This window comes from Macaca fascicularis, chromosome 20 (genome assembly GCF_037993035.2).
Source record: "Macaca fascicularis isolate 582-1 chromosome 20, T2T-MFA8v1.1".
In the NCBI taxonomy this organism is placed as follows: domain Eukaryota; kingdom Metazoa; phylum Chordata; class Mammalia; order Primates; family Cercopithecidae; genus Macaca; species Macaca fascicularis.
In genome coordinates, this window is record NC_088394.1 from 69,509,188 (window position 1) to 69,534,726 (window position 25,539).

A 25,539-nucleotide genomic window follows, 5' to 3' on the forward strand; every position below is an offset into this window, starting at 1 on the left:
CTTTATTTTCCTAATGACTAATGATGTTAAGCAACTTTTCTAGCACTTATTTGCCAGCCCTGTATTATCTTAGTTGAAGTGTCTGTTCAAATCTTCTGTTTATTTTTAATTAGGTCATTGGTCTTCTTATTAAAGTTTCGAGAGCTCTTTGTATACTCCGAACATAAGTTTTGTGTTTAGGTCTTCAGTCTATTCGGAGTTAATTTCTGTATATAGTGTGAGATATGGATCAAAAAAAATTTTGTGCATGGATGTCCAATTGTTCCAGTACCACTTGTTGAAAGACTCTTTTCTCTCCTGAATTGCCTTGACACCTTTGTCATTGATTGTAAATGACAATTGATCATATATATGTGGGTTCTGTTCTCATCCATTGATCTATTTGACCATCTTTATGCCAATACCACACTGTTCACATTGTTAAATTCAATGGCCAGTTCTTTCTTGAACTATGGGGAGCATTTGACACCATAAACCCGTTCCTCCTCCTGCAAACACTTCCTTCACTTGGCTCCAGCACACCACTCTCTCCTGGGTTTCTTCCTACTCACCGGCTTCTCCTTCTCATCTTCTGTTTGTTTTTTGTTTTTGTTTTTCTGAGACAGAGTCTCACTCTGTTGCCCGCGCTGGAGTGCAGTGGCATGATCTCGGCTCACTGCAACTTCTGCCTCCCAGGCTCAAGTGATTCTCCTGCCTCAGCTCCTAAGTAACTGGAATTATGGGCCACCACCACCACACCTAGCTAATTTTGGTATTCTTAGTAGAGACAGGGTTTTGCCATGTTGGCCAGGTTGGTCTCAAACTCCTGACCTCAGGCGATCCACTCACCTTGGCCTCCCAAAGTGCTGGGATTACAGGCATGAGCCACCAAGCCTGGCCTTCTGATTTTTCTTAACATTGGAGTTTGTCAGTCAAGAGCTAGTCCTTAGATTCTTTCTTTCTTCTACATACAATCATTTCTTGTTGATTTCAGCCAGTTTCTTGGCCTTAAAAAAAAACACTGTTAGGCTGGACACAGTAGCTCGTGCCTATAATCCCAGCACTTTGGGAGGCCGAGGCAGGAGCATCACTTGAGCCCAGGAGTTCACGACCAGCCTGGGCAACATAGTGAGACCCCACCTCTACAAAACAACAACAGTAACGACAAGAATGAAATTGCTATACTGATAACTCCCAAATCTTTATCTCCAGCCTGGACTCTTCCCTTGAACCCCAGATTTGTAAATTCTACTTCCTGCTTGACTCATAGGCATCTCAAATTTAACATGTATGAAACCTGAGTTCCTGATCTCTCCCTGAAACCTGCCTCTCCCACAGTCAACCCCACATCAGTGAAGAGCATCTCCATTCTGCTCATTGCTCAGACTAAAAACTTGGGTGTCATTCTTGAACCTTCTTCCACTTACACCCAAGATACCATACAGCAGTAAATGTTATTGGCTCTTCCAAGTACAACTGGAATATACCCACTTTCCACCATCCCCAGTGCTACCAGTGCCACCCAAGCCACTGTCGACCCCCATCTGGCCTATTGCAAGTGTCTTCTAGTTCGTCTCTCTTCCTCTGTCCCTTCTAAGCATCTAGAGCCATTCTGTTAGAGCATAGATCAGATCAGGTCACTCTACTCAAAACACTCGTAAGTCCTCCTTTTTCAATTTAAAAAAAAAGTCTCTACCATGACTCCAAGGCCCTGTGCGCTGTCCCCTGTCACTTTATCTCCCCCTCACTCACTTCACATTTGCCACACTGGCCTTCTTGCCTTTTGTCAAAACCAGGAGCTTTGTAACTGGCATTTCCTTTGCCAGTTACACTCAGGCTGACTCAGGCTCTTCCCCAGGTCTCCCCTGCTTCATCCTTCTTGGTCTCTAATCAAATACATATGCTCGGTTAGGCCCTTCCTGATCACACTGTGTAAAAACTCCAACCCACTCCCAATCTGGCACCCCCTCTGCTTTGTCTTTCCCTTGGCACTTATTTCTATCCTGCACGCTCTGCCTTCCACTTGTGTGTCTGCCTCCCTGCACTGGAATCTCAGCTCAAGGGCAGAGATTTTTGTTATTTCGTTCATTGCTACATCTCCACCACCAAGAACAGTGCCTAGCACATAGATGGTACCCATAAGTAGGTGTTGAGTGAATGAAAGAAAAAGAAACGGACCCATTGAAACTCATGATGGGAAGCACTGTTAAAGTCAGTCTTCCCCAGCACACATTCTATACCTCTGGCCCTGGAGACAGACCAGGGGGAAGTGCCATGGAAGATGAGGTGCCTGCTTTCTTCCAGGTGGTGAATTTCACGTGCCAGGTGCGCTCCAAGCACACGCAGACCATTCTGCTGTCAAACCGCACCAACCAGACCTGGAATCTGCACCCCATCTTTGAGGGGGAGCACTGGGAGGGGCCTGAGTTCATCACCCTGGAAGCCCACCAGCAAAACAAGCCCTACGAGATCACCTACAGGCCCCGCACCATGAACTTGGAGAACCGCAAGCACCAGGTAGGCTGAGGTCCCCTGACCCCCACTGGTTTCCTGGCATAGTTGAAGGTGGCACTGTGTGAATGAGGTTAAAAGACACTTTGGGGCCAGGCACGGTGTCTCATGCCTGTAATCCCAGCACTTTGGGAGGCTGAGGAGGGTGGATTGCCTGAGGTCAGGAGTTCAAGACCAGCCTGGCCAACATGGGGAAACCCCGTCTCTACTAAAAATACAAAAATTAGCCAGGCATGGTGGCATACAACTGTAATCCCAGCTACTTGGAAGGCTGAGGCAGGAGAATCGCTTGAACCCAGGAGTCAGAGGTTGCAGTGAGTCAAGATCGTACCACTGCACTCTAGCCTGGGCAACAGAGTGAGACTCTGTCTCAAAAAAAAAAAAAGAAAAAAAGACATTTTGGAAGCTGAGAGCTCAGAGAATGTTAGATAGGGAGCACCCAGATCATGTTGGAATAGTGAGGAATTGTGCAGATTATCAAGTTTTGGCTTCCTTTTTTCTTTTTCTTTTTCTTTTTTTTTTTAATGTAGAGGGGATTCTCGTAGAGCCAGGGGCTTAGTTCTGAAATGGGGTCCAGACCAAGCATCAAGTAATTAATGTTTCGCTTAATTGCATAAATAACGTAATGGTGACTGTAACAAAACGAAAAAAAGAAAAGTGGCCATAATCTTCCACCCTATTAAAAAAATGAACTTTTTTCTTCTATCTTCACTACCAATCCTTATTCAGATACAGCCATAACTGTCATCATCACATACCAAATTACACATTCAGTTTGCTTTCACTTTACAGTATAGCACTAGCATTTTTCTTTTTTTTTTTTTTTTTTTGAGATGGAGTCTCGCTCTGTCGCCCAGGCTGGAGTGCAGTGGCTGGATCTCAGCTCACTGCAAGCTCCGCCTCCCGGGTTTATGCCATTCTCCCGCCTCAGCCTCCCGAGTAGCTGGGACTACAGGCGCCTGCCACCTCGCCCGGCTAGTTTTTTGTATTTTTTTTTTAGTAGAGACGGGGTTTCACTGTGTTAGCCAGGATGGTCTCGATCTCCTGACCTCGTGATCCGCCCGTCTCGGCCTCCCAAAGTGCTGGGATTACAGGCGTGAGCCACCGCGCCCGGCCGCATTTTTCTATTTAACTATGTGGTCTTTGTGATAATTATTTTTAATAACTGCCCAATATTTCACTGAATGAGAGTTCCACAATTTGTTTTACATTTCCATTTGTTGAATGTTTATCTACAAATTTTCATCAACATTATAACTGGTTGTTATATATACACATAACTTTTTTCTTTGGAGAGATTTTTCTTCAGTAAGCTCCCTGGGATGGGATTCCTAGCTCAGATACATATGAACATTTTTCTGTCTCCTGAAATATATCACCAAGATGCCTTCCAAAGTATTATGTTTCTTTCCAGGGCCTCCATTATCCTCCAAATAATCCTCGATCTCTACATGCCTGATAGGTACCTAATAAAGAATGCTATGTGTCATTCTGATCACATCCTTCTTCTCCTTAGGGCACCCTCTTCTTCCCCCTCCCAGATGGGACTGGCTGGCTGTATGCTCTACATGGGACTTCCGAGCTCCCCAAAGCTGTAGCCAGTATCTACCGTGAAGTGCCATGTAAGACCCCCTACACTGAACTTCTGCCGATCACCAACTGGCTGAACAAGCCCCAGAGGTAAGGGGATGGGATTAGGGGTCTGGGTGGGGAGACGAAAGGAGGACTTTCACCATCTAGCCCAGTCCTTCCCCTACTTAGGGCCTCTAGAGGATGTTGAGGGGCTCGAGGAGTCAGAGACAGAGTTCCCTGATGTGACCAGGCATTTCCTGAACACTAAGCCTCTAGCGAGATTCTTTTTCTGTGCTGTTAGTTACTTGTAAGTCTCCTAGAACAATGCCTGGCACGAAATAAGCATTCGATAAATGTTAGCTGTTTTTATCATAATGATAATCATCACTGTTATTACTGAGTGTTCTGTCTTATCACCTAAGCCACTGGCCAGAGAAGCAAGTCCTTGGATCTTGTCCCTACAGTAGGAACAGAGTGGAAATCAGGCACCAGGAGAGCTCAAGGCCAACAAGCATGGTCCCCTTCTTTTACAGAGAAGGAACTCAAGTCTGGGAGACGAGGCACAGTGTACTGAAGGCTTCCTGCTTAGCATAGTGGGTAAAGGCCTGACCTAAATTTGAATCCTGGTTCTGCCAGTAACCAGTCATCTTATCTTCCTTCTCTTGGAGCATCTTATCTTCCTTCTCTTATCTTCCTTCTCTTGGCCTCTGTTTAGTGACATGGAGATGACAGTGATATGTATTAATACCTCCTACGGATACTGCAAGGATTAATGCCTGTAACACACAGGCCACTCACTCAGTCCCTGGCACATAATAGGTGGCCAGTAAATGGCAGTTCCCATTATTGTTAGTGACAGGGTGAAGACTAGAACCCTGGACCCATGCAATTCCCATAAAATCAAGAGTACAGCTGGCACTTTTCCTTCTTTCCTTTGGGTTAATGATCTCATTTCGTCTCCCGTCTTGTATTCTCCTATGCTGCCCCAGATTCCGGGTCATCGTGGAAATACTGAAACCAGAGAAGCCGGACCTAAGCATCACTATGAAGGGCCTTGATTACATTGATGTACTGTCTGGCTCTAAGAAGGACTACAAGCTGAACTTCTTTTCCCACAAGGAGGGAACGTACACCGCAAAGGTATCTACATGGCAAAGGCACCACCCTGGAACTCAGGAGGTTTGACCCTGAGTTTGATCCTGGTGTTAGCAAGTAAAGATGGCCACCCATACTCACTGCTCCAAGACATCACAGGGTCTCTCATTCATGAGTTGTTTCACCTCATCCATTCAGTGGTTTAAGGAGTATCTATGGAGCACATATGCCATGTACTATACTGATTGCTGGTAACACGTCAGTGAGCTGAACAGGCACAATCTCTGTTCTCACAGAACACACAGTCTAGCAGAGAGAGATGGGCATTACTCAAACAATTGCACTGTGGATGTATAATTACAAAATGAGGTAAGTGTTTTGAAGAAAAGGAGCATGTGTGGATCTGTAGCTCATGGGAGAGGCCAGGATTGGAGATAACATTTGGGAATTTTTCATTTGTAGATAGTATTTGGAGCTATGATGTGGGATGGAATCACCAGGGGAAACATTTTAAAGTTAAAAAACAAAAACAAAAAAAAAGAAAGTATCTAGGAACACACACACAGAGAGAGAGAGAGAGAGAGAGAGAGAGGATACTGGCAAAATGCATCCAGCAGTGTAAGATCTCCTTTTCTACAGTAACTGAGTAGGCTGCTCCAATCACATCTAATCAGATCAGCATTCACAGACAGACAAGATTTTAAGGGAACCTCAAAATCAAGAAATCATGAAACATCTAAAAAAATGTTACCATAAAATAGAAACACCTGGCCGGGCACGGTGGCTCAAGTCTGTAATCCCAGCACTTTGGGAGGCCGAGACGGGTGGATCACGAGGTCAGGAGATCGAGACCATCCTGGCTACCACAGTGAAACCCCGTCTCTACTAAAAAATACAAAAAACTAGCCGGGTGAGTTGGTGGGCGCCTGTAGTCCCAGCTACTCGGGAGGCTGAGGCAGGAGAATGGCGTAAACCCGGGAGGTGGAGCTTGCAGTGAGCTGAGCTCCGGCCACTGCACTCCAGCCCAGGTGACAAAGCAAGACTCCGTCTCAAAAAAAAAAAAAATAGAAACACCTACTCAATAAATCAGAACCTCTGAAAAGAATGAGTTATTAAAGCAAACAGAAAACTTTAAGTGAATATTATTTATATCCCCAAAGGGAGAAAATCATACTCATGAAATAAGGATAAGCTATTGTCACAAAGAATCAATCAGAGACTCTAGAAATGAAAAATAGAATATTTAGAAAACCATACAGGAGGGATGAACTTTATAATGGGAATTACTAATAAGCCAGAAGATGGAGCTCAGTAATATCACCAGATATTACTAGCCCTTGAGGACAAAGAAATGGAACAAAATGAAATAATAACAAGCACCAGCAAGGATGTAGAGGAACTGGGACCCTCATAAACTGCTGGTGGAAGTATAACATGGTGCAGCTGCCCTGGAAAAGAGTCTGGCGCTTCCTCAAATGGTTAAACAGAGTTACCGTATGATTCACCAATTTAACTCCTAGGTAATACCCTAGAGAAATGAAAATATATGTGCACACAAAAATCTGTACACAAATATTCATAGCAGCATTATTTATAATAGCCAAAAAGTAGAGACAACCCAAATTTTTGTGAACTGGTAAGTGTATAAACAGAGTGGAATTTGGCAATAAAAAAATGAAAATAAAATATTGATACCTGCTATAAAACGTTATGCTAAGTGAAAGAAGCCAGTAGCAAATATATGATTTGAAATGTAAGTGAATGTATGATTTGAAATGTAAGTGAATGTATGCTTTGAAATATAAGTGAATGTATGATTTGAAATGTAAGTAAATGTGTGATTTGAAATGTAAGTGAATGTATGCTTTGAAATGTAGGTGAAAGAAGCCATTCACATATTGTGTGACTCCAGGTAGATGAAATATGAAGAATAAGCAAATCTACAGAAATAGAACGTCAATTCGTGGTACTGAGGGCTGGAGGGGATGGGTTGGGGAAAAGGGGAGTGATTTAATGGCTGTAGGGTTTTAGGGATTATGAAAATGTTCTAAAGTTTATTGTGGTGATGGCTATGCTGCCTTGTGAATATACTACAAACCACTAAATAGAACACTTTAAATGAGAGTTTGTATGGTATGTGAGTTATATCTGAATAAAGCTGTTTCAAAAAAAAGAATGAAAGGAAGTATGAGACAATGTATAAATCAAGAAGCTCTAATATATGTAATAGGAGCTCCTGAAAGAGAAACAAGATACTAGAGGGAAGAAAATATTCAACAAAATAACTGAAGAAATATTTCCAGTGCTTTTTAAGAAGATCGAGTCTTCTAATTGAATGGGTCCATCAAGTTGCCAAACAGGATGAATGAAAAAATACTCACATCTAAATACATTAGAGCAAAGTTTCAGAAAACCGGGATGAAAGAGAAAGTCCTAAATGATTCTAGAGGAAATAAAAGGAACTAATAATCATGGTAACATGAGACTTCTTGTGGCAACACTAAACACAAGAAGATAATGGAATGAGCTATCCAAATGTCTGAGAATGATTGTCAATCTAGAACTCTTTTTCCAGGCAAAACTCTTCTGACACCAAAACTTGGACATACAAGGACTCAAAGTAACTGACCTAGGGCCAGGCACAGTGGCTCACGCCTGTAATCCCAACACTTTGGGAGGCCAAGAGGGGCTGGCACGTGCCTATAGTCCCAGCTACTCAGGAGGCTGAGGTAGGAGGACTGATTGAGCCCAGGAGATTGAGGTTGCAGTGAGCCGAGATGACACCACTGCACTCCACCTGGGCAACAGAACAAAACTATGTCTCAAAAAAAAAAAAAAAAAGTAAACCACCCATATGCACAAACTCCATACGAAAATAAATACAAAATTAAAAGTTCTTGAATTAACAAAGCTTCAAAAATAAGTAAGTGACGCATGTGCAGTGGCTCACGCCTGTAATTCCAACACTTTGGAAGGCTGAGGTGGATGGATCACTTGAGGTTAGGAGTTCAAGACCAGCCTAGCCAACATAGTGAAACCCTATCTCTACTAAAAATACAAAAATTGGCTCAGCATGGTGATGCATGCCTGTAGTCCCAGCTACTCAAGAGGCTGACACAGGAGAATTGCTTGAACCCGGGAGGCAGAGGTTGCAGTGAGCCAAGATCACACCACTGCACTCCATTCTGGGCAACAGAGAGAGACCTTGTCTCAAAAAAAAAAAAAAAAAGTGACTCAAAGAGGAAAGTACAAGGATATAATAAGCAAAGTATCAAAATTAAATTGATAGGTAATTTTAAATGATTGTTGAAAGACAATCTAACGTAAATATTTCATATGACCTGAACATAGGAAATAGCAAGGGGAAGAATAACATAAGGCAATGAGAAACATTTCCTCATTCTGGAGGAATTGAATGGGAGAAATAAGAGAAGTTTTCTCATTCAGAAAGAAGAGTAGGAAGAGAATAGAGATATTCATAAACTGTAGATGTAAACAAAAAATAAGTAAAGATATGTATTAAAATAGAAGTGAAAAGATTTTGGAGTAAAAATGACAGAGTGAACCCAGATCACCAGTCTCCTTACAGTAACATATATTGAAATTTAAAATAATAACATTTTTTAAAGAATAGAAAGCATTTCTGCTTCTGGTTATAATGATTATAATAATCCATTTTATACTCCTCCCACTATAAAAAATAAAAAATTTAAAAAAAAAACGTAAAACTCAACCAAATCTCTGAGGCAGCTTTTCTCAGGCATTAGACAACAGGCAGCACAATACTGCAGTCCTCCAAAGGGAAGGAAAACTCATGACATGAATCCCCACGATTATCCTGGTTCTCTGCCTAAGGACAATTTCCTGACTACAGTTCAGTGAGCTAGAGTCCACGCAAAGCACAGCAGCCCCCAAAGAGCTGAGGAGGCAGAAATCAGAGTTTGGGGCAGTCAGAAAGGCTGGTCTCTAGAGGGTAGGACACCAGAGAGAAAGGACCAGTGCATGAGTAAAGAGGACAGGTCAGAAGACAGCATGGGGGTTCAAACCCTCACTATCCTTGGCTAAGAGTTGGACTGCACACGTGCAGGGTGAGACAACATGAGATTTACTAGGGAACAGCTGCTATTTGGTTGATAAAGGAATAGTAATACTATGTGTTAATCAGTGCTGGGGAACATTGGAAGTCTGGCCCAGCCAGAGGAAAGAGATTGCATTAATACCTCGTTAAAATCCTGAAAACCCAGCTAAAATACTAGAAAAACCAGAAGAAAGGCTTAGGAGAAGGGGCCATTCCCTTAGTATAAGGCCTTCTCTTTGTTAGCCCTTTAAGAAAGCCTAAAACTAAGCACATACAAGTTCTACAGGGAGGACAAAATCTGGAGATTGCATCCCAGCAAGTCAGAAGGTCCTGATACATACCTTGAGCTTTACACAGATGTGCTCTAACAAAGCATAAAACCAAACCCACACAAATTTAAGTCAGTGATTCAGCTGCCTCCTAGAACAAAATCAACACTGTTAAAAGGAAGAGAATCCAGAATCTCTACAATGATCATCAGCATTGTCCAGTACGCAAACAAAAATTACTAGACCTGTGGAGAAGCAGAAAAATGAGATCCATTGTCAAGAATAAAAAGCAGACAATGGAAACTGACTCCAAGATGGGCCAGATGTTGGATTTAGCAGGCAAAGACTTCACAGCAACTGTTCTAAACATAACATAACATTCTCTGGGAAGACGAAAATGAGAGAGAATGTGAATGAGGCAGAAAATTAAATTACAGACATAACTCAGAAATACTGTGGGTTCAGTTCTAGGCCACCATGACAAAGCTAACATTACAGTAAAGTGAGTCACAATTTTTTTTGTTTCCTGGTACTTATAAAAGTTATGTTTAAACTATACTGTAGTCTATTAAGTGTACCATAACATTAGGTCTTTAAAAGTAATGTATAGGCCAGGCGCGGTGGCTCAAGCCTATAATCCCAGCACTTTGGGAGGCCAAGACAGGTGGATCATGAGGTCAGGAGATCGAGACCATCCTGGCTAACATGGTGAAACCCCATCTCTACTAAAAATTACAAAAAACTAGCCGGGCGAGGTGGCGGGCGCCTGTAGTCCCAGCTACTCGGGAGGCTGAGGCAGGAGAATGGCGTAAACCCGGGAGGCGGAGCTTGCAGTGAGCTGAGATACGGCCACTGCACTCCAGCCTGGGCGACCAAGCGAGACTCTGTCTCAAAAAAAAAAAAAAAGAAATTTTCCTAATTGGATTTAAAAAAAATAAAACTATAGATCCAAGAAACTTGGAAAACTTCAAGCAGGAAAAATAAAAAAAAACTATTCCTGTACACATCAGGCATTGTTTCTTTTTCAAACTGCCAAAAAACAAAGATAAAGAGAAAAGCTTAAAGCAGTCAGAGGGAAAAAATACATATTACAGAGAGAGGGACAGCAATAACAATGGCTGTCCTAGAGTTCTGGCTTCACCTAGGAAATAATGGAAGCTATCTGTAAAGTGCTGAAAGAAAAGGAAACAGTTCATCTAAAATTCTTTATCCACTGAAAATGTCCTTTAAAACTGAGAGTGAAATAGACGTTTTCATATAAAAGAACCTGAGAGCATTCATTATCAGCAGATTTACCTTACTGCACAACATGTTAATAGATCTTCTTCAGTCTGAAGGGAAATGATACCAGATGAGAACTTCAGTCTGCAAGAAGAAAAGAGGAGCTCTAGAAATGGTCAATACCTAGGGAAATGCAAAATATATATTTGGAGGGTTTTTTCTTCGATTTCTTAAAAGACAACTGACAGTTTATAACACATATAATAACATTCTAAGGTAGATGTTCTTATGTATGTAGAAATAAAAGATATGACAACAAAAGCGCAAAAGATGGAGTGGACAGGCAAATGAAGTGATGCTAACGCAAGGTTATTATTAAGTGTGAGGTAGGGACCAGAAAGCGTCCATTGTCAAGTGGGAAGTGATAAAATATTAACATTTAATAAATGTTGATAAGGATTCATTTTTAGCTCTGGAGCAACCATTAAACATTGTTTTAAAGGCCAGGCACAGTGGCTCACACCTGTAATCCCAGCACTTTGGGAGGCTGAAGCAGGCAAATCACCTGAGGTCAGGAGTTCAAGACCCGCCTGGCCAACATGGTGAAACCCCGTCTCTACTAAAAATACAAAAATTAGTTGGGCGTGGTGGCACATGCCTGTAATCCCAGCTACTTGGGAGGCTGAGGCTGGAAAGTCACTTGAACCCAGGAGGTGGAGGTTGCAGTGAACTGAGATCGCACCACTGCACTCCAACCTAGGTGACAGAGTGAGACTCCATCTCAATAAAAAAAAAAGTTTTAAAATATGACTAAGAAGCCAGTATAGAAAATAAAATATGTTCCAAAAGATTATATATCAATCCAAAAGAAAGCAGGAAAGTAACAACAGAAAAATGAAAAATAAAAGGGATATGTGGAAAATAACTAGCAAGGAAGCAGACTTCGGGTCAAACATATAAACAATCACTTTAGGCCAGGCGTGGTGGCTCATGCCTGTAATCCCAGTACTTTGGGAGGCCGAGGCGAGCAGATCACAAGGTCAGGAGATCGAGACCACGGTGAAACCCTGTCTCTACTAAAAACACAGAAAAATTAGCCAGGCGCGGTGGTGGGTGCCTGTAGTCCCAGCTACTCAGGAGGCTGAGGCAGGAGAATGACGTGAACCTGGAAGGCGGAGCTTGCAGTGAGCCGAGATCTGGCCACTGCACTCCAGCCTGGGTGACAGAGTGAGACTCCATCTCAAAAAAAAAAAAAAAAATCACTTTAAATGTAAAACACTAAACACTCCAATTAAAAGACAGGGAGTGTTAGAGGCTCTTCAAGACACAAAGAAGTTGAAAGTAAAAAGCCAGACTATATAAAAAACTATTAACACCTAATAATAAGAAGATAAACAACCCAATGTGTTAGAAAGGACAAACCACTTGAATAGACCCTATTGCATAAAAGCAGCTATGTGAATGACCAATAAAAACAAGAGAAGATGCTGAACATTATCAGTCACCAGGGAAAAGAACTTAAAAAGGTGAGCAGCACAAGAAGTACATTGCAGGGTGAAGGGACAATATAGTGTTGTTACAAGTGTGAGCTCTAGAGTCAGTCTAACCTGGGTTCAAATCTTGGTCCTGACTTTTCTTTACGTGTGACCTTGGGAAAGATACTTGCTAAGCCTCAGTTCCCTCATCTTTAAAAAATAAAAATAAATAAAATAAAATAAAGGTGAAGTGGCATAATAACAGTGCCTACGAATTGTGTGAATTAACTAAGTAAGCATTTCTATTTATTGCCTGGCACACAGTAATCATTAATTAAGTGTTAGATGCTATTGTTGTTTTTAAACTATCCCAGCAGCAACAGGAATAGGAAGAAAGCCCATTGTGGTCAGGCACAGTGGCTCACACCTATAATCCCAACACTTTGGGAGGTCAACATGGACAGATCACTTGAGGTCAGGAGTTCAGGACCAGCCTGACCAACATGGTGAAACCCTGTCTCTACTAAAACTGCAAAAATTAGCCAGGCAGGCGCCTGTAATCCCAGCTACTTGGGAGGCTGATGCAGAAGAATCGCTTGAACCCGGAAGGTGGGGGTTGCAGTGAGCCGAGTCATGCCATTGCACTCCAGCCTGGGCAACAGAGTGAGACTCCCTCTAAAAAAAAAAGAAAGAAAGAAAGAAAGAAAGAGAGAGAGAGAGAGAGGCAGGCAAGCCCAGCCCATTGAAACTTACCTCAGAGGTCTTGCTTGTTTTCCAGAGCCGGCCAGCTGTCCCCACCAGGAAAGTGCTGGCATTGGACAGTCCTGCTCTAGCCTCTTCTAACGCAAGCCCAGGCTATTTAATAATCGTTCATCTGGGAGGAGCCGGACTAGAATTCCTAACTAGAAAGTCTGACTGGCAGGGATCCGGGTAGGCTGCGAGGGTCCTGTCAGCCTGGTACCCGTGCTTCACATGCCAAACAATGCTAACAAAGAGAAGCAGCCCCTGAAAATGTGCAGAGGCTTCCGGCTCACCCCTGCTCTTCCCTGTTTCCTCCCTCTCTCCCCGTGAATGCAGGTGATCTTCCGAAACGAGGTGACAAATGAGTTCTTGTACTACAATGTGAGTTTCAGGGTCATCCCTTCAGGCATCATCAAAACCATCGAGATGGTGACCCCAGTCCGGCAAGTTGCATCAGCCTCCATCAAGTTGGAGAACCCTCTGCCCTACTTGGTGACCTTCTCCACGGAATGCCGGATGCCCGACATCGCCCTGCCCTCCCAGTTCGTGGTACCTCCCAACTCCGAGGTACGGCCCCTTGGCTGTCAGGGGCTCCCTGAGAGCTGTGACAGTGGCTTCCACCCACAAGACCTCTGGATCCACACTCTGCATTCCCGGAGGGTGGGCTGGCCTGGCAGTGGTCAGGAAGGCAGGGGATGGGACAATCACCCTCATGTTCCTTTCCTTGTTGCTAAAGTCCTCACAGGAGCTTGGGCATGTAGTTCGGAATTCTCTCCTATGAACCTTGTCTCTATGATTTGTTTGTTTGCTTTGTTCCAGCTAAAACTGTTTTTCTTGTTTTTTGATAATTATAAAAGTAGTAGAGAGTCCAGGCGCGGTGACTCACGCCTATAATCCCACCACTTTGGGAGGCCAGGGAGGGCAGATCACTTGAGGTCAGGAATTTGAGACTAGCCTGGCCAACATGGTGAAACTCCATCTCTACTAAAAATACAAAAATTAGCCCGGTATGGTGGTGGACGCCTGTAATCCCAGCTACTCGGGAGGCTGAGGCAGAAGAATTGCTTGAACCCGGGAGGCGGAGGTTGCAGTGAGGCGAGATCGCACCACTGCACTACAGCCTGGGCAACAGAGCAAGACTCTGTCTCAAAATAAAATAAAATAAAAGTAGTACAGAATAGGTGTGAAAAGGAAAACAAGGTACGTAATAGCATGTGCACACACACACGTACTACTTCAGGAAGGAGCACAAGGAAACTGACAGTGGTTAGGAGGGCATGGATGGAATTACAGAATTGTGAACTAGTAGGGAGATTAACTTTCTTTGGAGTCTTTTTATCTGGTTATCACTCCAAACTCTCACTGTCCGGATTCTATCAAATCTCTTCTGCTTCTCCACCTTCAACCGACCTGACGAGTTCCCCTCACTCCAGCCCCCGCCGACTCCCTTCCTCTGCAGAATCTACAATCCATTTTGTTCTTCAGAGCAAGTCTCCATGCCCTTTATTTTATTTTGATCTTTTTCACTGTGAGCTATAAAATCTATACCGAAAAGTCTATAAAACATATATATACCTGTAATGTATTAAAACGTGTGTTTCAAACAAATAACTGTGAAATAAATATGTGTTTCATACCCAGGCCAAGAATTATGAAATTGCCATCACCCCAGAAACCTCCTTCAGCCATGTGCCCCTCTGCAATCACAACACCCTCCCTCTCTCACCCCTCAGAGTTACCAGTGTTCTTATTTTGTGATCATTTTGTTGTTGTTGTTTTTGAGCAATACAGTTTAGATTTGCCTGTTTTTGAACTTTCTGTGAGAGAAATCACAGCATATGCTTTCTCTAATGTGTTCTTTCTTTTGCTCAATATTGTGATTGAGACAGCCATCTATGTTGTTGCACGCAGCTGAGGTTCATATGTCTTTGCTGCTGTGGAATATCCCATTGTGTGACTAGACCACAACTTAGATATTCATTCTTCAGTGGCTGGTCATTTGTGTTGGTTTCAATGTCTAGTTATCCCGAAAAATGTAGCCATGGATCTCCTGGTACATGTATCCTCCCAATGCGCATAGGCATACTTTGTTCCACAGTGTGTGCCTAGGAGTAGAACCACTGGTCATAGAGTGTGCATAGCTATCACTTTAGTAGGTAATTGCCAATCAGTGATGAGAGTTCCTGATGTTCAACATCTTCACCAACCCTTGGTATTGTCAGGTTTTTTTTAAGGTTTACTAATCTGATAAACTGCTAACTCCTCATGGACTTAATTTCCCTTTTTACAAACAGATTGATTTCAGTTGGGTAATATTATGTATAGGAGATCTGCATCTGTGTTCATGAGTGAGCTTAGATCACCGTTTTCCTCTCTCGTACTGTCTCTGTCCAGTTTGCGTATCAAAGTTTTGCAAGCCATATAGAGTCAGGCATTTTCTCACTTTCTGGATTCTGTGAGTTTATAAAAGATTGAAATTATGTCTTCCTTGAACTCGCAGATGAAACCACCTAGGCCTGGTTGGTTTTTGTATGTGTGGAGGTGGGGGGGATTGTCTACTACTTATTTGTCTACTACTATTCAATTCCTTTAATGGGTTATTGGACTACTTAGATTTTCTGTTTCTACTTGAGTCAGTAATAAGACCATGTTCATTTCATCCATATATTAAAATGTTGGTATACAATTCTTAATATCATATTACCTTTTTAATATGACGTCTCTTTTTCATTTCTAATGTTGGTTGTTGTGCCTTCTCTCTCTGTTTCTTGATTAGTCTTACCAGAGGTTTCTTTCCAAAATGCATCTTTTGGCTCCGTTGTGACTCTATCGTATGGTTGCTTTCTGGTCACTTGATTTCTGCTTTTGTCTTTATTATTTCCTTCCTTCTGCTTCCTTTGGGATACTGGGGGCTCATCTAATTTCTAAGATGAATGCTTAGTGCTTTGACTTCTAGTCTTCCTGATTTTCCAATCTATACATTTAAGATTATAAATATCTAAGTACTGCTTTAGCCGTTATACAAATTGTGATTGTAGTGTTTTTTATTCAGTTCAAAAAGGTTCTAATTTTTGTGATTAATACTTTTTTAACTAATGGTTATTAGAAGAGTTTCTTAATTTCTAAACATGTGGATTTTTCTAGTTATTTTTTAAATTACTTTGTGATCTGAGAACATATTCTATGTTATTTCAGTTCTCTAAAATGTGTTTAGACTTGTTTTTATGGCCCGGTGTGTGGTTTTGTGAGGTGGTTGTTTTTGTTTTTGTTTTTGTTTTTTGATCCTCCATCTATTTTTTTAAAAGAATGCATTTGCCATTTTGAGGTTTATTTTTTAGACAGAGTCTCACTCAGTCAGCTGGAGTGCAGTGGCGTGATATCAGCTCACTGCAGCCTCTGCCTCCCAGGTTCAAGCAATGCTCCTGCCTCAGCCTCCCAAGTAGCTGGGATTACAGGCGCACACCACTACGGCCTGCTAATTTTTATATTTTTAGTACAAATGGGGTTTTGCCATGTTGGCCAAGCTCGTCAGAAACTCCTTACCTCACATGATCTGCCCTCCTCAGCCTCCCAAAATGCTACTGGAATTACAGGCGTGAGCCACCACGCCCAGTCAGGTTCAGTTTCCTATATTCTTACTGATATTTTTGTCTGCTTTTTTTTTTTTAATCAGTTAAGAGAGTACATTAAAGTATATCACTATGATTGTGGATCTGTTTGTTTCTTCTTGTAGTTTGTCATGTTTTGCTTTGTATACTTTGAAGCTATGTTTTGGTTAAGTAAAAATGATAGTATTTTTCCGGTAACTTGAAACTCTTTTCATCACGAAGTGATCCTCTTTGTCTCTACTAACGATTTGGCCTTGAAGATCATTTTGTCTGCTATTAATACAACTTTCTTCTGGTTAGTATTTGCATAGTATATGTTTTAATTATCATACTTTCAACCTTTCTGTGCCCTTATAATTTAAATGTGTCTTTTATAAACAGTATATAGATGAGGGGTGAGGGGTGGAGAGGGGGTTGAGACAGGGTCTCACTCTGACACCCAGGCTGGAGTGCAGTGGTGTGATCACAGCTCACTGTAGCTTCAACCTCCCCAGGCTCAGGTGATCCTCCCACCTAAGCCTCCCGAGTAGCTGGGACTACAGGTGCGTGTCACCATGCCCGGCTAATTTTTATATTTTTTTGTAGGCTCATCTCAAACTCCCAGGCTCAAGCAATCCACCCGCCTCAGCCTCCCAAAGTGCTGAGGCGGGTGGATTGCTTGAGCCCAAGAGTTACAGGCGTGAGCCACCATGTCCAGTCAGATTTGTTTTTTTAATCCATCCTAGCAATCTTTAGTTTTCACTGGAGTTATTTATATTATTTGTATTTAATATGCTGACATAGTCAAGTTTATATTCCCCCATGTGCTTTCTCGTTATCTGGGCTGTTCTGTTCTCTTTTTCTCTTTTGTTTTGTGGATATCTCTTCCCGTCTTGTCTTCATTGTTACTCTGCTCACATTCACTTTTTTAAGATGATAACTTTGTGTATAATTCTACCATCTTCTTTTTCCATTGCTCATGTTAGGTTTTTCCACACTGTTGGAAAGAGAGGGTAACCTGTGTATCTAAGGCTTTCTCCTCTGTTGTAACTGCAAAATGTTGATTTTTTTTTCCCAAATACAGCCTTATGCTTTTAAGATTTATTTTCTCTGCTCTCATCCCCAGTTTTTTCTGAACTCTATCTTTCCTTTACCCCTAGTGTCTCTGTTACGGTCAAATAGATTCTACTTTCATAGATTTCTGTCAGTGCAGGAGTTTTATCTTAGGAAGGAGCTTCAGTCACTTGGTTTTGTGCATTCGAATGGCCTATACTGCCCCATATTGTCCAATCTTATTGCAACAGTTTCTGCGATTAACCATAAACTGGAGCCCAAAATTATTCCTCTAGCTTAGGCTGCTGTTGTCAAATTGTCCTATCGGGTTTTCCAGGTTTTGCCTGTTCATGCAATGTCAAGGGAAAAAAAGTTTTCCAGGTTGCATGAGAGCCCCCAATTCAGAGGCAACTCTGGGTTCTTGGGCTGTCAGGACTGATGCTCTTTTACCTTCCTTCTGCTTTTCCCCTATAGTGGCTGATACTGCACCCATCTGCTAGCTGTTGATAATTTGGTCCTACCCACTCGTATTTTGGGATTTCAGGGGTTACCTTTTCACTGAGTTTTGTTATAAATCGTGGCCATGTGTTCTTGCTGCTGTTAACCTAGTAGATCTGTGCATTTTGCGGGGAGATTTGGGGAGATACCAAACTATGCTGCTGCAATCATCTTGCCTAAAGCCTGAAATTGCTTTTCACATGTGAGCAGAAGTCAAGCTTTTTTTTCCAAATGGATATAAATTGTCTCATACTGTTTTTACTTAAAAGGCCATCTTTTCCCCCACTGCTCTGCAGGACCATTTATGAAATAAATCAAGTTCATCTATGCACGAGTCTGTTCTAGCTTTTCTGTGATATCATAATGATCTAATTACTGAATTTGTGCCAATATCAGCGCACCACAATTACTACCCACTTAGAGTGAGCTTTGATGTCTGGTAAATCAAGCAATTATTCCAGCTTTATGTTGAGACTTAGTAACCTCTTATATTGTTGTTCTGCCAGAGTATCTTAGCTATTCTTGGCCTTTTACATTTCCATATCAATTTTGAAATCAGCTTGTCAATTTCCTCAATAAAAAGTAAAAAGTAAAGAAAAATAACCTGTTGGGATTTTGATTGGGATTACATTGAATCTATAGATTATTTTGAGACTATATTAGTTATTTGTTGATCTGTAACAAATTAACATTACTTAAAACAACAAACATGGCCGGGCGCGGTGGCTCAAGCCTGTAATCCCAGCACTTTGGGAGGCCGAGGCGGGCAGATCACAAGGTCAGGAGATCGAGACCACAGTGAAACCACATCTCTACTAAAAATACAAAAAATTAGCCGGGCGCGGTGGCGGGCGCCTGTAGTCCCAGCTACTCAGGAGGCTGAGGCAGGAGAATGGCAGGAACCTGGGAGGCGGAGCTTGCAGTGAGCTGAGATCGCGCCACTGCACTCCAGCCTGGGCAACAGCGTGAGACTCCGTCTCAAAAAAAAAAAAAAAAAAAAACAACAAACATTTACTGTCTGTGCAGTTTCTGAGGATCAAGATTCAAGAGCAGCACCTTGGCCAGGTGCTTTGTGCTCAGGGTCTCTCAGGAGGCTGGAATCAGGTTGTCAGCCAGGATGCTAGTCATCTTGAGGCATGACTGGGGCTGGATTTTCTGTCTCCAAACTCACCCATGTGGTTGCTGGAAAGGCCTTACCTCCCTGCCAGTTGTTGGCTGGAGGCTTCAGTTCCTCACCATGTAGGTTTCTACCTAGAGCTGCTTTCAACATGGCAGCTCGCTCACTTCCCCTAGGATGAGAGATCTAAGAGAAAGAGTGCACAAGAATAGAAGCCACAGGCTGGGCGTGGTGGCTCACACCTGTAATCCCAGCACTGTGGGAGGCCGAGGGAGGCTGATCACAAGGTCAAGAGTTCGAGACCAGCCTGGCCAACATAGTGAAACCCCATCTCTACTAAAAATACAAAAATTAGCCGGGCATTGTGGCATGTGCCTATAGTCCCAGCTACTCAGGAGGGTGAGGCAAGTGAATTGCTTGAACCTGGGAAGCAGAGATTGCAGTGAGCCGAGATGGCAACACTGCACTCCAGCCTGGGTGACAGAGCAAGACTGTCTCAAAAAAAAAAAAAAAAAATAGAAGCCACAGTCTTTCATCATGTAATCTCAGAAGTGACATGCCATCTTTTCTGCCATATGCCGATGGTCACACAGGTCGGTATCGTGTGGGAGAAGACTGCACGAGGCTGGGAATCCCCAGAGGTGGGGATTATTGAGGACCATCTTGGGCCTGTGTATTAGAAGGAGAATTCATATCTTTACAATATTGAGATTTCCAATCCACGAGCAAATCTCTACTTATTTAAGTCTTTTTAAATTTCTCTCAATAGCATTTTTTTTGGGGGGGGGGGTTTCTATGTAGAGACTTCATTCATCTCTTGTTAGGCTTATTTCTAGGTTTTATATACTTTGATGCTATTACAAATAGTTTTTTTTTAAATTTCATTATTTGTTGGAAGCATATAGAAATATAATTGATTTTTGTATATTGATTTTATACCCCATCATCTTTTACAATTCACTTATTTGGGGTTTGTTTGTTTGTGACAGAATCTCGCTTTGTCACCCAGGCTGAAGTGCAGTGGCATGATCAGGCTCACTGCAACCTCCACCTCCCGGGTTCAAGCGATTCTCATACCTCAACCTCCTCAGTAGCTGGGATTACAGGCATGCGCCACCACACGTGGCTATTTTTGTATTTTTAGTAGAGACAGGGTTTCACCATGTTGGCCAGGCTGGTCTCAAACTCCTGGCCTCAAATGGTCCTCCTGCCTCGGCCTCCCAAAGTGCTGGGATTACAGGCGTGAGCCACCGCACCTGGCTACAGTTCATTTATTTTGTATAATGACTTTGTACCCAGCCATCTTCTAAAATTCACTATGTTCAGGAGAAAGACTGGCATCCGATTTTTCTTTCTCCTCTTATTATTGTTGGATTTTGGTATCAACTTTATGCTGGTTGGAGCGGGTTCCCTCTTAGTCTTTTCTCTGAAAGAATTTGTGGCATACTAGAATTCTTTCATCCTTGATTGTCTGGTATAACTTACAAGTAAAGATTTATGAACCTGGGATTTCTTTAAGGATTTTTTTTTTCTATTGATTACATTTCTCTAATGGTTATATTGATAGAACTAAGTAGATTTTCTATATGTTCTTGGGTCTGATTTTTTTTTTCCCCCCAAAGACGGGGTTTTGCTCTTGTTGCCCAGGCTGGAGTGCAATGGCGTGATCTCAGCTCACCACAGCCTCCACCTCCCGGATTCAAGCAATTCTCCTGCCTCAGCCTCCTGAGTAGCTGGGATCACAGGCATGCGCCACCACACCCAGCTAATTTTGTATTTTTAGTAGAGATGGGGTTTCTCCATGTTAGTCAGGCTGATCTCGAACTCCCAATCTTAGGTGATCCGCCTGCCTCGGCCTCCCAAAGTGGGGTCTGTTTTTATAGGTTATATTTGTTTATACACATGTCTATTTTATCTAGTTTTTAAATTGTGGTAAAATTATCTAAATTATTGTACTATATTCTTTTTTGTTAAACATCTATAACTTCAGCGATATCCTCTTTTTATTCTGATATTTTTCTTTTTCAAAAAACTTTTTTAGAGATGGGGTCTCACTGTGTCTTCCAGGCTGGAGTGCAGTGGTATGATCATAGCTCCCTGCAGCCTTAAACTCCTACAATCAAGGACTCCTCCTGCCTCAGCCTCCTGAGTAGCTAGGACTACAGGCGTGTGCTGCTACATACACTCAGCTAATTTTTTTTATTTTTTTTTTGTAGAAACAGGCTCTTGCTATGCTGCCCAGGCTGGTCTCAAACTCCTGGGCTCAAGTGATCTTCCTGCCTCACCCACCCAAAGCATAGGTGTGAGCCACTGTGCCCAGCCTCTGATATTTTTCAATAAGAACTAGTTGTTTTTGCTGGGCGCGGTGGCTTAAGCCTGTAATCCCAGCACTTTGGGAGGCCGAGACGGGTGGATCACGAGGTCAGGAGATCGAGACCATCCTGGCTAACACGGTGAAACCCCGTCTCTACTAAAAAATACAAAAAACTAGCCGGGCGAGGTGGCAGGCGCCTGTAGTCCCAGGTACTCGGGAGGCTGAGGCAGAAGAATGGTGTAAACCCGGGAGGCGGAGCTTGCAGTGAGCTGAGATCCGGCCACTGCACTCCAGCCTGGGCGACAGAGCGAGACTCCGTCTCAAAAAAAAAAAAAACTAGTTGTTTTTTTAAATACCTACTCATAGTAAAACCAAATTTTACCTATATAAAAGCATATGAAATTGAAAATAAGTCTCCAGAATCCCATTTTCCCACCCTAACATAACTACTGGTAACTGTGTGGTATATATTCTAACAGTCTCTTTCTATACATGCATAGACATACTCTTCACAAAAAAGAGCTCATACTATATACGCATTTCTGGAACCTCCTTTCTTCCACTTTAAACATCAACACCTTTCATTTCAATGTGTATTGTTCTCTTTTTTTTTTTTTTTTTTTTTTGAAACGGAGTCTCACTCTGTTGCCCAGGCTATGGAGTGGAGTGACACGATCTTAGCTCACTGCAATCTCTGCTTCGCAGGTTCAAGTGATTCTCCTGCCTCAGCCTCCCTAGTAGCTGGGACTCCAGGCATGCACCACTGCGCCCAGTTAATTTTTGTATTTTTTTAGAAATGGGGTTTCACCATGTTGGTCAGGCTGGTCTCGAACTCCTGACCTCGTGATCCAACCGCCTCAGCCTCCCAAAGTGTTGGGATCACAGGTGTGAGCCACTGCACCCGGCCCCGCTCTACCTCATCCTTTCTAGTGGCTACACAATATTCCACTGAAGTGAGAAAACCATAATTTGTTTAACTAATCTACTGATAGTACATTTGAGTTGTTTCCCTTGTTTCACTATATAAGAAATGCTTTTTGGTTCTGCTTTGTTTTGTTGTGATAATGGAGGATGGCAGAACCCAGGACACTGTTTTGAGATTGACCATGAGCAAAGAAGGAGCTGCCTAAGCTTCAGCCCTCCTACTGGCAGCACTCGCCCATCTCCACATCTCCCTATGTGTGCTTCTCAGGAGAGGGTCCAGCACCTGCACTTAGATTCATAGAGATTCCAGATATAGAATCACCTGAACTGGAGAAAGCTAGGAGAGGTACAGGGGAGGGAGGGTGGGCTGGTTTGGACAGAGGTTCCCCAGGAGCAAGAGCAGCATGATCATGTGCACTATTTCTGCCCCCAACCCGCTATGGAACCTTGGGCAGGTCTCTAGGTGGCAGGTGATGAGTTAGCCTTTCAGCATGACAGGATTCTCTGTTTTCTCTTCCAGGGCACGTTCTCATTTGAATTCCAGCCCCTGAAAGCTGGAGAAACCTTCGGAAGACTAACTTTGCACAACACTGACTTGGGTTACTACCAGTATGAGCTCAATCTGAAAGCCACGCCAGCACTTCCGGAAAAGCCCGTTCACTTCCAGACTGTCCTTGGCAGCAGCCAAATCATCCTTGTGAAGTTCATCAATTACACACGGCAGAGGACAGAATACTACTGCAGGGTGAGTGGCCCCTGCTCTACCTTCTGCCCTTCCTTCACATCAACGCTGGGTTCAAAACCAATGGGAGGAGACACAGAGGGAGCATGAATGTGAGACTCAGAGGGAGCATGAATGTGAGACTCAGAGGGAGCATGAATGTGAGACTCAGAGGGAGCATGAATGTGAGACTCAGACGCAGGTGCTTCGTTGCCATGGTGACACCTGCCTCAGAGGCCTGAATCTAGCCTGGAAACTCCTAGCTAGAAGCAAACAGCACCAGGCCTGGGTTCTGCCATTATAGACTTTCTGTCTTAACAAGCTGTGATGGAGTGTAGGGGAGTTTTGTTTCACACAGCATGCTCAGTGATCCATAGGGAGAGACAGTATAGCTTAGTGGTCATGATATCGGCTGTGGAATCAAACAGACATGGGTTTGAGTCCTGGCTTCACCGCTTACTCTTTGTATGACTAATTTGCTTAAGCTCTCTAAGCTTATTTATAAATGGGGATAATACCCCCCAACCTTGCAGGATTGCTGTAAGGATTTTAAATATGTATCTAAAGCCATTTTCTTGGAGCCTAGCCTATAGTAAGTGCTCCATACACATTAGCTGTTACCTCAGTTGGAATATAGGTTCAACTACTAAAACAGAAACCCAAAGCTAGGCACAGTGGATCACACCTGCAGTCCTAGCCCTTTGGGAGGCTCAGGTGGGAACATCGCTATAGCCAGGAGTTGAAGACCAACCTGGGCAACATAGCAAGACCTCATCTCTGTGTAAAAAAAATAAAATAAAATTCTAAAAAACAGAAACCACAAATAACAGCAAATTAGATGTTGGTTTCTCTCACAGATAACAGTCTGGGCATAAGCAGTTTGAGCTGGAATGGCAGCTCGCTGACACCAGGCCCCCAGACACCTTCTGTCCCAATGCTCTGCCCTCTGCAGGGAGCTGCTTTGGTCCACATGGGCCAAGATGGTTTATCAGGACATCCATATTCCAGCCAGCTACAAGGGAAGAGGGGACAGTTGTATATATCACCTCCACCAATATTCCATGGAACAAAACTTCACAGGACCACACCTGTCAACAAAGGCGCTAGGAAAGGTAGTTTTTGTACTGGGCAGTCACATGCCCGGGTGAAATCAGAGATCTTGTGGCTGTAGACAAGAGGCAGAGGCTCTTGATCAGTTGTTTCAGCCAAGAGACGCTAGGTTATGTGCAGTAACAACCACAGGGGCTTAAGATGAAGGCTTGTTTCTCATTCGAGCAATTTTCCAGAGAGGCCAGCAGGGGACCCTGCTCATCTCAGTCCCTTGGGATTCAAGCACCATCTCAAATATTTCCAGTACAGTATCAGAGGCGTGAAAAGACCCTGACAGGAGTTAAATTGGCAATGAAAGGCTCTAGCATGGAAGTAACACCTTTCACTTCTGCTCACAGCTAGTTGTCTGGAACTAGCGCCACCCATCCTCTAGGAGCCAGAACGTTTGGTTTTCCACATTCATAGAAGAAAAGAACCGGATATAGGGGACCAGCCTCCATGACTACCCTGTCGACATAATCTGGCTGTGTGTCTCAGTACACATTATTAACATCTCTTTGCATTTGTTTCTTTGTAGCAAAAGAGAAATAATAATTAGTAATACCTACCCTGCAAGGGAGTTATAAGGACACAACTTTATAACATTCCCAGTCTCACACAGACGTATTGCTTGATGTCCAGGAGTGGAGGGACTGGGGTGAACTTGAGCTCCTGGTGTGCTCTTCAGGATCTCATGTGAGCTGAGTTTGTCTGTTGCCCTTTCAGACCGACTGTACAGACTTCCACGCAGAAAAACTCATTAATGCAGCCGCAGGAGGCCAGGGAGGCACTGAAGCCAGCGTGGAAGTCTTCTTCGAGCCCAGCCACCTGGGTGAGACCAAGGGCATCCTAATTCTATCATCGCTCGCAGGTGGAGAGTATATCATCCCCCTCTTTGGAATGGCTCTGCCTCCCAAGCCCCAAGGTCCCTTCCCAATCCGAGCCGGGTACAGCATAATCATCCCCTTCAAGAATGTTTTCTATCACTTGGTGACCTTCTCCATTATCGTGGATAACCCAGCCTTCACCGTTCGCGCTGTAGAGTCTGTGCGGCCCAAGAAGATCAACAACATCACAGTCTCCTTTGAAGGAAACCCGTCTGGCAGCAAAGTCCCCATCACCACCAAGCTGATTGTGAGCTGCCCTCCTGGCGAAGGGAGTGAAACTGGAATTAAATGGGTTTATTATCTGAAGGGGATCACCCTTTAGTGGTAACCAGGGTTACCTATATCAAACCAAAAGCTACGCGTTGTCTTAGCCTGAAGAAGAATAAAGAAAACAATAAGAATTCTAAA

General features: G+C 43.1%; 1 protein-coding gene across 1 annotated transcript in view; it reads left to right on the forward strand.

The window, feature by feature from the left end:
- The window catches only part of HYDIN (HYDIN axonemal central pair apparatus protein), a 375,746-nt gene extending 350,207 nt beyond the window's left edge, over positions 1–25,539 (forward strand). The window contains exons 80-85 of the mRNA XM_015443164.3: positions 2,284–2,496; positions 4,007–4,170; positions 5,052–5,202; positions 13,278–13,508; positions 22,955–23,179; positions 24,971–25,539. Of these exons, the coding sequence (XP_015298650.3) occupies positions 2,284–2,496; positions 4,007–4,170; positions 5,052–5,202; positions 13,278–13,508; positions 22,955–23,179; positions 24,971–25,453 (1,467 nt within the window). The 3' untranslated portion in view covers positions 25,454–25,539. The remainder of the gene's footprint in view (positions 1–2,283; positions 2,497–4,006; positions 4,171–5,051; positions 5,203–13,277; positions 13,509–22,954; positions 23,180–24,970) is intronic.